Source organism: Sminthopsis crassicaudata, chromosome 6, assembly GCF_048593235.1.
Source record: "Sminthopsis crassicaudata isolate SCR6 chromosome 6, ASM4859323v1, whole genome shotgun sequence".
Lineage (NCBI taxonomy): Eukaryota > Metazoa > Chordata > Mammalia > Dasyuromorphia > Dasyuridae > Sminthopsis > Sminthopsis crassicaudata.
In genome coordinates, this window is record NC_133622.1 from 206380823 (window position 1) to 206393431 (window position 12609).

At 37.5% G+C, this 12609-nt stretch overlaps 1 protein-coding gene across 1 annotated transcript in view; it reads right to left on the bottom strand.

Moving 5' to 3' along the window:
* GALNT18 (polypeptide N-acetylgalactosaminyltransferase 18) overlaps positions 1–12609 on the bottom strand; it is a 419096-nt gene that overhangs the window by 115043 nt on the left and 291444 nt on the right. The window contains exons 5-6 of the mRNA XM_074275778.1: positions 10240–10437; positions 3977–4091 (exon numbers count right to left, since the gene is read on the bottom strand). Coding sequence (XP_074131879.1) covers positions 3977–4091; positions 10240–10437 — 313 coding nt within the window. The remainder of the gene's footprint in view (positions 1–3976; positions 4092–10239; positions 10438–12609) is intronic.

Here is a 12609-nt window from a genome sequence, read left to right on the forward strand (position 1 = left end):
GGGGAAGGAACTGGCAAACCACTCCAATATCTTTGCTAAGAGAATCCAAGATGAGGTCATGAAGAGTTGGACATGACTAAAACATAACCAATCAGCCAAGGGATATGGGATCTAAGGGGCAAAACCCCAGTCATCCGCTGGGAGAAGTTTAAAGTGAAATATGATTATTTTAAGTACTTTGGGGGAAGAGAATGGAGAAAGAATTCTAAATCTGAAATTTCATCAATACAGAAAATTCTTAGTATAGACTCCCTATCCACCCATACAGATGAGTAAGTCATGAGTAATTCAGAATTTTAGAGACTTGCTCTGAAAAATTAAACGTGATCTAAAAGATCAAGAAAAAGCTTTTACAGTGGAGGAGAAGGGGAAGGAAGGGGCCATGAGTTAACTACTCTCATCAAAATTGGTTCAGAGAAGAAATAGCATACATACTCAAAATGGGTATAGAAATGTATCTTACCCTGCAGGAAAGTACGAGGGGAATGAGGATGTGGGAAGGGGGGGAGAAGAGAGAGCATAGGGGAGGAGATAATCAGTAGCAAAACATTTTTGAGGAGGGAGGGTCAAGCTAAAAGGAGTGAGAGAATAGAATAAATGTGGGGAAATATAGTTAGCAATAGTAATTGGGAAAAGAATTTTGAAACAAGTTTCTCTGATGAAAACCTCATTTCTCAAATATATAGTAAACTGAATCAATTTTATTAAAAAAGACATTCCCTATGATAAATGATAGATGATCAAAAGATAGGAACTATGCCCAAAGGGCTATAAAATCACACACATCCTTTAACCTAACAAAACCACTATTAGTTGTGAATTCCAAAAGAGATTAAAAAATAAAGAAAAAGGACATATATGTACAAAACATATTACCTCTCTTCTCAGGGCAAATAATTAGAATTTGAGGCGATTATCACTGAGGAATGGGATGAATAAATTTCAGTATGTGATCATGATGGAATATTATTGTTCTACGAGAAATGATGAACAGGATGTTCTCAGAAAAACTTGGAAAATCCTTCATGAGCTCAAAGTGAAACATACTGTGTACAAAGTAAAAGCAATGTTATGGGGTGATCAGCTCTGAAAGAATCTGCTCTTCTCAGTAATATCATGATTTGCAATTACTCTGAAGGATTTATGATGAAACTGCTATCCGTACCCAGAGAAAGAAAGTATGTAAATACTGACTAAAGCATACTTTTGTTTAAACTTTCTTTACCTACATTTTCTTTCATAACATGTCTTATGGAAATATTTTGTATAACTTCACATGTACCTTCTTAAAGGGGTTGGAGGTGGGGAGGAAGGGAGAGAATCTGTTACTCAAAGTTTTAAAAACAAATGTAAAAATTATTTTTCATGTAATTGGGGAAAATATAAAATATATGATCAGATGACTTCTCCCAGAATCTCCATTTAAGAGAGATTAATTAACTTAATTAAAATTTATCAATTTCCTTTTATTTATTGTCTTCTCCCCATTAGAACAGAAACTTTTTGAGGACAAAAGCTGTCTTTTTATTTGTCCTTGCATTCTCAATCCTTATCACAGTAAGTAAACACTTTATAAATACTCCTTCACTGATTGACTCAGTTTATGTCAGAGGCAGACTTGAACAAAACTCTTTTTATGTTCAGGCTTGGTCTTCTCTACAAACTATGTGTGTATGTCTTTGTCTTAGATACTATGACTCTAAAAAATACATCACTACAATTGGATTTGGATCGTTTCAATCTTTAGTACGACATTTGAATTGGCCAGGAAAGCTAATAGTAGAAATGGGAGCATGCAGCTAGTTGATAAAACCAGTCCATCCAGCTTGAGATCCTCCTTCAAACTCGTCAAGCCTAGGAAAGGCTAAATATAGTATGTATCAGAAAGGGAAAACCAATGCCATTACATGGTACCATTACACTTTTAAAGTCTGACACTACAGGGCTGCAATCTGGAGTATAGGCATGTCAGCCCATCTCTGACACTCTCATAAATCCACAAACCCATGGATTATTCCAGATTATTGCCCAGTACCATAACTGTGATTGTGCTTAGTCTCGGAGTTCCTCAGTGGATACACAGGATAATCTACCAATTTGCTGCCATAAATCTAGGGTATGTTCCTTTTTCAGTCTAGAGTCAATGATGTGCTGGAGCAGAATAAAGATGATGCTATATGGCTACCTGCCTACCTCGTTTTAGAAATTCAAGAATTATCCCTTTAAACTATCAAATTGTTTTACTTCAACCATTTGAGATCAACATCTTTCAGAACATCACATAATCCATTATTTTCTTTCACCAGGGAATGAGAACAAAAATTTAACCTTGTCTTGATGACTTCAGGTCATCCTTATGAATATCACTCCTATTCTGTATCATGGAGCACAGAGATTCCTTCTGATAAGCTTGATCTTGCACTTAATGGGATTCCTTCTGATAAGTTTGACCTTGCACTTAATGGGTGCATGATGCTGGTCTGAGTTTTTGCAGTATAGTTTTTTTGTCTCCTCCATTACTGCCCCCTGATACTTGCCCTACTACCACTGATGAGCCCACATGTATTATGCCCTATCCCTGATTTTAGTTTGCTGCTTTTAACATGCTGGGAATATAGACAACAAGATTGTGAGAAATGTACAAAAAACCTCAGTAAATTTATATGCGAAGGCTTGAAGGCTGTCCTAAGAGTATAAGACATGAATTCTGCAACATCTGTTTTATCTGCCAAGAAGTAAATAAACATTTTAGTTCTAAAGTAGATTCCAGATATGTATGGGAGGAAGGGAGAAAGTGGGGCTTATGGTTAATTGACATTGGTCTAAGTAAAATGTTATTATGATAACAATCTTACAGGTGAGGAATTTGCACTTTTTCAAAATGTTTCCATCATTATAACTTTCAAAACTCACAATAATGCAATGGGTCACAGAGTTATCACTGGATATATGAGGAAAATTAGAGATAAATCATCTGAGGAAGCAGCTTCAGGTCACCCAGTCAGATTCAGAAGGGGATATTGTCACTGGGCTGCTGCTTTTACTGCTCTCAATTGGGGTAGGCCGGATGCCACAGAATAGAACAGAGATGTCAAAATCTCCCATTTTTGTTAGCTCCAACTGTCAGCTGGTTCTGGGGCAGCGTGGGAATGCCACTGTTGTAATAACACTTTGTTTCTGGCGAGAGGGAATGAAGGATTTTGAAGAGTCAAGAAGGAAAGGAATCCTGTGTTTTCATAGCACCTTTAAACCCCCAGCACTGAATTCTCCTCAGTTATTTCACCACGCACATAGAGTATTGCACATGGGCCTGTAGACCAGAGTCGCTTTAAATTCAAGGAACTGAAAAGCCACACAACTCTGGCTTATCATGATTGACTCACACGCCTGATGGTAGCAGAGTTCACAAATCTAATTCCCCGACACAAACCCGGTCATTTCTACCCATTCTACATAGGCAACAGGAGGCACCTCCTGCCTCTAGCACCAATCCCCGCCAGCCACTTCAATAGGACAATATTATGTTTGGGGTGAGCATTTTATCTAGGAGCCGTGATGGAATGAGATACCCAGGCTGGCAAATGGTGAATAAATGACCAGGGCTGAGAGAGCAGGGGAAATGAGGGTGATTATGCAGCCACCATACTCTATGAATATATTAGCTCCCCAATAATCCTGTGCATTCCAGCTGCCTCCAAAGCAATTTCCCTCCATTTAAATGAGTCCAGGTGTCGGGAGGATCTTTCCTTGCTCAGCTTCATGCAGGCTGCTGCTACTGCATCCCTCTAGGAAGAATGGGCTATCTGTTGGCATGAGCTGCCCACAAACACCCCCTGTACCTGCTGGGCTCCAGCCAACCTGGGTGAGATTTTGAATGTCCTTGACATTCAGTCTTTCTGCCCACAGGGCAGTTCTGCTCCATTTCTTCATTTCCCATGTTCTCTCTTAAGTCCTTACTCCCTAGAAACAAACTCACCCTGATCCCCAGCTCCACATTTTCTCCTCCATAGACCTCCATTCCTTCATCCAATAAGCCGATCTCCTGGAAATATTGCCTGTCCACAATAAAGCAGCCAATGAGGGCTGGGCTCCTGTAGGCAGGATAGAGATGGAAACAGTTATCAGAGGTTGCCCTTTATAGACTCCTGTGGATCAAAGAGTTGCAAGGGCCCCCTGGAGGTATGGTCTTTTGCTGTGATGGCTTACATCTGCCAAGCTATAGATAATCTACTGGGCAGTCTACTCCTGCCAGCCCTCTTTCATCAACATAAAGAAGGCTTCTCAATACCTAGAAAGAGGGCAGAGAATAACGGTCAAGGGATCTCTTGCTGTGACATTGTACCAACTGCCAGCTTCCTCTAGAGCCTGCAATGATGTTCCATGGCTCATAAAGTGAGCCACATTTCCTACCTGATTCTTGACTCCCAGGTTATCCTTTCTACACTTGGGGTCTATTTCTACTCATGCCTTCTACTAAGTTGGGGCTTCTGAATGTCAACCCTGTCTCCCTAATTAGACTCTTTATATCATTCATGGCCCTCTGTTTTCCCTAATATTGAGAGCTAGAGTCAAAATCTAGGAGAAGCTCTAGAAGTAATTTAGTGTAGTGGAAATAACATATCTGAAGCCAACCAGCATGGGTTCTAATCTGCCTCTGACACATAACTATTAGAAAGTAATTTCATTTCTGTGTCTCAATTTCATTATCTAGAAACATGGATGGTAATATTTCTACTTCTGATCTTAAGAGACTGATATAAGGAAAGTAATTTGTAAATCTTAAAGAGTCATGTAATAATAATAATGATAATGATAATCATAGCAGCATTTATACAGGCTTTTAAGGTTTGCAAAGTATTTGAATATTATCTCACTCTTTACCACAATCCTGAAGTTGGTTATCTTTATTTTATGGATGAAGAAAATATGGTTGAGAGAAGTAAAGGAATTTGCTCAGAATCCTACAGGAGTATCTGAGGAGGATTGAATGAATCTTCCTAACTACAAGACCAGTGTTTTAAGACTAGAAATCCCCTCTAATGGTAGGGTATCATTGACTATGACTTTGTCCTCAAAATTCAAAGGAACAGTTCTGCTAATTCCCCATATATGACTCAGCTCCTGTGGCTTTCTAGCTGTTACTTTTGGCTAAGTTATATACTATGTCTTAGCCCTGCCTTAACCTGCTCTAGAGTTACTCCTAGACTGATGCTGACAATACAAAATCAGGCCAAATTCTGCTTTGATGTGAATAATGTAAACATCATTTCTGCTTAGCTTTAGGTTATGTTTCTAGATTGTATTTTCACAGGAATGTACCATTTCCATTTGGGGCAGGGTTACTAGGTTGGGAGATCCGAAAATGCCACAGGCACGATACATAGATTTTTATTTCAGAAAAGCATTTGACAAACTCTCCCCTGACAGCCAAGTGGATTGAGTGATAGTCTAGGGAGGTAAAATAAGTCCTGGTTGAACATTACAATTTTTATTAACAATAAGATGGCACATAAAATTAGAAAGACCAGGGTCCTAGTCTCCTCACTGTCACATTCACATCCTTGGGCAAATAACCTCTCCTCTCTAAACATCAATTTCCTTTGCTATAAAGTGAAGGAGAAAGGCTTATTAATTAACTCTTAAGTTCCTTCTAGCCCTAACATTCTGTGATCTTACTTCTGAATCATGTCCCTCTAACCTGAAGGCTGTCTCTAGTCAAGTGCTCTGTCCTTGGTACTGATCTCTTCAGTATTTTAAAAAGAGACTTGGTTGAAGACTAAGAAGATATACTCAGCAAATTCACAGACCCAAAATTGGGAGAGAGAGTTCATAGCACAGATGAAACTATCAAGATTCAAAATCATTTTGACAGGCTGGAACATTGAAATAAAAGCAATAAGATGAACCTTAGAAAGGGTGAATGTCATCCTGCATTTGTCACCCTCGTCCATCACACACATCAACACACACACACACACACACACACACACACACACACACCCCAAACAAATGGCAAGCTGTGCATGGAATTGTATAAGCAAAGGGACTGAAAATATGTGTTCTAACAGTGGGTCTTATACAAGATCTGAGGGTTTTATTTGATTATAAGTTAGATAAAAACCAATGGTGCTAACGTGGTTACTTAAAACGTTAATGTAATCCTGGACTGAACTAACAGAAATAGAATAATTAGATCATGGAAAATAATAATCCTCCAATATAATATACCATAACTACTGCTGAATATCTTCAAATATCTGAAGGACTGGTATGTATAAAAGAGAAATTATTCTTTTCTGTGTAGGAACAGAACCAAAAGCAATGACTGGAAACTAGAAAATATATTTTGGTTCAATGTAAGAAATAACTTTCTAATTCAATTTAATAAACATTTATTAAGCATCTTTTACATATAAGGCACAGTGCTGAGGATACAGAGATGAAAAGTGCATTGACTTACTTAATTCATTAGATTGTAAATCTTTTGAAGGCAAGGAGGGACTGATTTTTCTTTTATTTGTATCCTGAGCACCTAGCATAATGCTTGGCACATAGTGAGCATTAATAAATGCTATTGACTGATTGTCTGAACTACTCGGTTTTGAGGAACAGTAGCCATTGATCGGCTGCTTCAGTAGATTCTTGTCTGAAATTATACTTCTGTGGATCCCTCTGTTTTTATCATAAAGTAAGAAGTATTAGAGGGAGCAGTAAGAATAAATGAGAGGGTAAATAGTAACATTGAAGTATTTTATCAGATTCCCCCACTTAATTATTTTGATAATTGTGACAAGCCTTCAACAATCATAGGTGAAGTATACTCCTGGGAAAAGAATCATTAATGATTTCCTTCTCTGAGCCAAGAGAGCCCCAAGAGAATATGACATCAAAGCAAACTCATGTCCCTCCCCAAAGAATATTGCAGAACTAGTACTTCCCCTGATTTCTTTAGTAATTTCTTACAAATACACAATAAAGAAAAAATGTACTCTTTGTCATTGTGCTCATAGAGGAAACCCTGGACACGATGGGGTGTTAATTAAAGAGGGAAGTGTGTTAGAAGAGGGCTGGTAGAAACACCCAGTGTTTCTCTGTAGTAGCATGATCCAGCTGAGAGGAAATGGAGACTTCTGCCTTTAAGAGATCATAAGTTTGCTCAAATGGTTTCAAATCATTCTACTGAACAATGCTATGTATTTCTGCCTTTTGCCTGATGTTTTATCAATCTATGACCAGGAGATCTGATGGGAGAATGGGTAAAAAAGAAGAGGAACAGAGAGTATTAGGTACCCGTATACTGATGTTCCTGGAACTCAATGAGATGCAATTATTGGGCTTCCCCTGAACCAGGGAACATGTTGCTGAAAGATTTCTCAGGGAAAAAGTGGCAGCATGGATTTAAGGAATGGCTGGACAAATTATGATATATAAATGCAATGGAATATTACTGTGCCATAAAAATGACAAATAAGAACAATTCAAAAAGCTCAGGAAGGCTTGAATTAACTGATGCAAAGCTAAACACACAAAAGTAGGGGAGAAATGTTTATGGGGACTGCAGTGTTGTGGAAAACAACAGTGCAAATCTTTGGAATACTGATGATTTCAGAGACCTTTTTAGCAATGCGTAAACATTTGTAACTCTTGTCTAACAAGAGTTCTTGAACTACAGGTGTGGAATGAGGTGCAGCTTATTAGATATGGATAATTGGCTGTTTTATTTTGCTTAACCATATCTCTTTGTTGCTGTTTTAGGCAGTTAGGAGGTACCGAGAACAGAGTATCTGAAGTCAGAAAAACTCATCTTCCTGAGTTTAAATCTGGTCTCAAACATTTCATAGCTATGTGGCCCAGGGCAAGTCACTTAACCCTGTTTGCCTCAGTTTCCTCATCTGTAAAATGAATTGGAGGAGGAAATGGCAAACCATTCTAGTATCTCTGCCAAAAAAATCCCAAAAGGCATCAGACAGAGTCAGACATTTCTGAAAAAAAAAAAAAAAGTGAACCACAATTGAACTTCTTTGTTATGAGGGATGGATAAATTGAATAAGAGGGAGTAACAGGGAAGTGGCAATGATATTTCCAAAGGCATTAATAAGCATCTGTGGGTTTTTTGAAGAAAGAAGAATCAAGCTTTCTAGGTTAGTTTCCACCTTGCCAGCTTACAAGATTTTTATCAGCTATAAGAATCTTGGATATTGTCCACGTAAGGTGGAGCATTGATCATGGCGGTCTTGCTTGGATGGCATTACAACAATCTCAACTATAGTTGCTGCCTTTCTTTTAGGAAATGAGTTGCCTTACTTAACCCAGTCCAATCCAATTCCATTCCATAACCATTTATGAAGCACTTACTATGTATCATATAATATTCCAGATACTAGAAATGCAAAGACAAAAAGAACATGTTCCTATGAGCAAAGACCTTTCATTCTACTTTAGTAATATAACTTGTAGACAGCTAAGGACATTTTAGGTAACAGGAGTGTTAGAAAGTTGATCTATTGTGTCATTATTATAGGTGACTTCCAGATTGGGAAACTCAATCTTCCAGGACAGGGTAACACCATCTTTTCCACTTAGAACCTTAGAGAGTTGCGTAGAACTCTAGGAGGTTAATAACAATAGTAATGATTTAGATAATAATGCTTTAAAATATGTGCTGGATTTTCTTAATATTTTCTCATTTTTTCCTGATATATAGGCACTCTTATTATCTCCATTTTGTAGATCAGGAAATTAAGGTTAAATGCCTTGTCTGATGTCACACAGATAATAAATATTGGAGGGAAGTTTTAGACTCAGATTTTCCCAGACTCCAGACCCAGACTGTTCTACCAAGCTACCTAAGTGACTTGGTCAGGATTACATAGTTGGGGCCAGAAGTCAGTTGCACATAGATTTTTGGCTTATTTTGTGTTTATTGGGTATACATTTTATATTTACTTATCTATGCTTATATTATTTCATTCAGTAAAATGTGTATGCTCCTTGAAGCAAGGAATTAATGCATTTGTACCTTTATATTTGCAGTGTCTAATAAAGTGATATAAAGTTAAAGAGAGAATGAGTATACTATAGCTGATCAAATACTGAACCTGGGATTAGAAAGACCTGAATTTGAATGCCATATTGAACATTTAGTAGCTATGTAAGCCTGGCCAAGCCATTTAACATCTCTGAGCCTCATGTGTAAGATGGGGAATTTTGATAATAGTAGAGATGCTTATTTTACAAGGTGGTTGTGATGTTCAGATGAAAAAGAGTGAAGACCTTAAAGCACTGTATAAATGCATTTTACTTGGTTTTTTTAGGCTTATCTGACACATGATCCCTTTTGAGGTTTTCTTGGCAAAAAATACTAGAATGTTTTGCCATTTATTTCTCTAGTTCATTTTACAAATGAGGAAACTGAGGCAAATGGGATTAAGTCACTCACCAGAGTAACACAATTAGTACATGTTTGAGGATGGAATTGAATTCAGGTCTTCCTGACCTTAGGCTTGATGCTCTGACTGCTGCCCATTGTTGCACATAGTAGGTATTTGATAAATGATGAATCAAATTAAAAAATAATATAGAACTTTCTGTTATAAAGAATTTTATGATGTATTTTAAATTATTTGCTCTTCATAGCAATGCTGGATGGGATTGAAGCAGCATAAGCCTTATTATTTTCATTTTCTAGATGGAAAAATATGGATGACAAAAGGGAATTGACTAGTTCAAAATCACACACAGTGTCAGTGATAAGGATTCTAAGACTTCTTCCATGAGACCTTTTAGGAGTTGCTCATGGAAATATTATTTTTGAAAAATACATTGCTAAAGTACCAGATCACAACTTAGTATGGTGATAATATGAGTCCCTAACAACAAAAGAACATAGTAATTGCCTTGTAGGGCTTATTTTTTTTATGGGTTTGGACTCATAAGAAGCTAAATCCACCTAATCCAATATATTGCATTTTCCAGTTGATAAAACAAAAGATACTGATTTCAGAGATGATTTGGAGTCTTGAACAGCCATTGGAAGCTCCATTTTCTGTTGGTGAAATTTCAGTTGCTTTACTCTGGGGAAAGCCTTCAGGGTTTTGGCCCAACTCTCTTATATTTCCTTTATCTCACTAACTGGGAGTGGAATTGCTGGGTGAGAGCGGATTGGTTAGTGGGAAGGAATAGATTTGGGCCGGAGACCAAATGGTCTCCAAGAGTGAATGGAAACAGATAATCTTGTACCTTATTGGAGCAGTTGAATTCTCCAACTTCCACCAGGACTTGGGAGGATTTAAATAGCGACACCATAGCTCCCAGTCAAAGCCTTGTGCAGCCAGAGGATACTCTTCAATCTCAAAATTATCATATTTGATATTGTCAAAGGATGGAGAAATGATCCGCTTCCGGTTTTCTTTTATCCTGGTGAGCACAGGTTCTGCCCTGGGGGAGAAAAAGGCAGAGAGATAGCTACTGCTGCAGAGACAGACCAAGAAAAAGTGGATAAAGTTTCCCAAGTAACAATACTCTTCTCCCCCCCCCCCCCTGCTGGCAAAGGGTAGGTGGAATGGAATCCTAGAACCATTATAAAAACAAACTAAGAAATTCCCTTGGGAGCAAAGGGAAGGCATTTTACTGAATTATAAGTGTTGGATTTTATTGAATTATAAGAGTTTCTAAGATTTGCTTGAAGATCCCTCATCCCCAAAGCAATTCATTTCACTTTAGAACACCAGTAATTGTTAGGAAATTTATTATGTGACTAAAATTTATCTTTTTGTATCAATACAATAATCATGACATTTTTGGACCCCAATATACATTTCAAATCTATCTTTCTATATTTATCATCTAGCCCACATATTTCCAACTTGCCATGAATATAGTGTGAAAGATTTTGGCAATTACTTTATGATTGTAGTGTCCCCATTTGGCAAAAATACTGGAGAGGTTTGCCGTTTTCTTCTCTAGCTCATTTTACAAATGAGGAAACTGAGGTAAACAGGGTCACACAGCTAGTCCGTGTCTGAGACTGGATTTGAACTCAGAAAAATGAGTTTTTCAGACCTCATACCCTATCCACTATGGCCCCTCCACAGGGAGAAACAGTTAAATCAAGTGTTATTGTGTATTGTCATCCTAGTGGACAACAGCGGACTCAGAGAGATTTCTTTTTTGTCAGCTATCATTGTGTGATATTTATAGAATTACCAAATCTTAGCTCTGAAAAGGAGGACAGAAATCATCTATGCTAACCCATATCTGCTTATGAATCTCCTCTGATCTCCTTTGCAATTAATCATCTGAATTTCTCATTGAATACCATCAGTGATAGAAAAATACTACCTTCTAAGACAGTTCTTTCCCATTTTGAAGAGCTCTCATTGTTATGATGTTCCTTCTTAGAAATCCAATCTGATAGCAATGATATTTTTCTAAAAAATGTTTTAATTCACTAATGATTAGAGAAATGCAAATTAAAGTAACCCCAAGGTTCTATCTCACATTTATCTGATTGGAAAAGATGACAAAAAAATGTGATGGAAAAGGTTGGAGAGACTGAGGGAGAATAGGGCACGCTAATAGGCACTGTTGGAGCTGTGAATTGGTTCAGCCATTCTGGGAAGCAATTTGGAATCATGCCCTGAAAATTCTGAAATATGTATATCTTTTGACCCAGCAATACCAAGAAATTCCCCCTTATCCTGAACCAAAGCATGCTTCCGTATATTTCATATGATTGTAGGGCTATGCATTTAAAGCTGGAAAAGAAATAATAAATCTTATACTCTAATCCCATTCATTTTTTAAATCCCCTTCATTTTACAGATAGGAAAACTGAAACCCAATAATGTAATATGCTAAGTGACCCAGGACCTCTGTCTCCACATCCAGTTGATTTTCATCATATCATGGTACCATTCCCACTTAGTTCTTGTTCCCCTTTTTTTGGATTTAAGCGGAACACATCTAGCCCCTTTTTCTATAGGCTATTCCTTCAGTTATTTTAAGACAATAATTTCTCCTATCTTTTTTTTTAAAGACTCTGTTTCTCTATTTTTTTTATCTCTGTTTCTGTCTTCATGTCTTCCTCTCTATGTCTCTTTTTGTTTTTCTGTCTCTCTCTCTCTGTGTCTCTCTGCCTTTTTCTCTCTCTCCAGGTCTGTCTCTATCCTTGTCTATTTGTCTCTGTCTCTCTGTCTGCTTATCTCTATCTTTCTGTATCTGTCTGTCTCTTTCTCATTTAACTGATTATCTCTCGCTTCTTCAACTCTCAAGATATAAGTTGGGAAGAGTATTAAACAGCCCTAAAGAATAAGATTTGGGGGCCCATCAATGCCGGCTTCGAGATACCTGTTGACTCATAATGATTAATGTGTTTCTGAAGAGGGCCTCTGTTCATTAGCATTAGACTCCCTGCATAATTGTTTATTCAAATCAGCTTTAAATATTCCAATTCCTTCTCCTATGCTGACCATAAATTCAGTGAAAATGGTTTGTAAATGGCTGGAAATGCCAAATAGGAACTTTAATCATAAAAAAACTGTTAGCTGCAACCTTAATTCTGTTTGAGTTATGGGAAAACAAGTCCAGGGTTTGTCTGTAGCAAGAAGG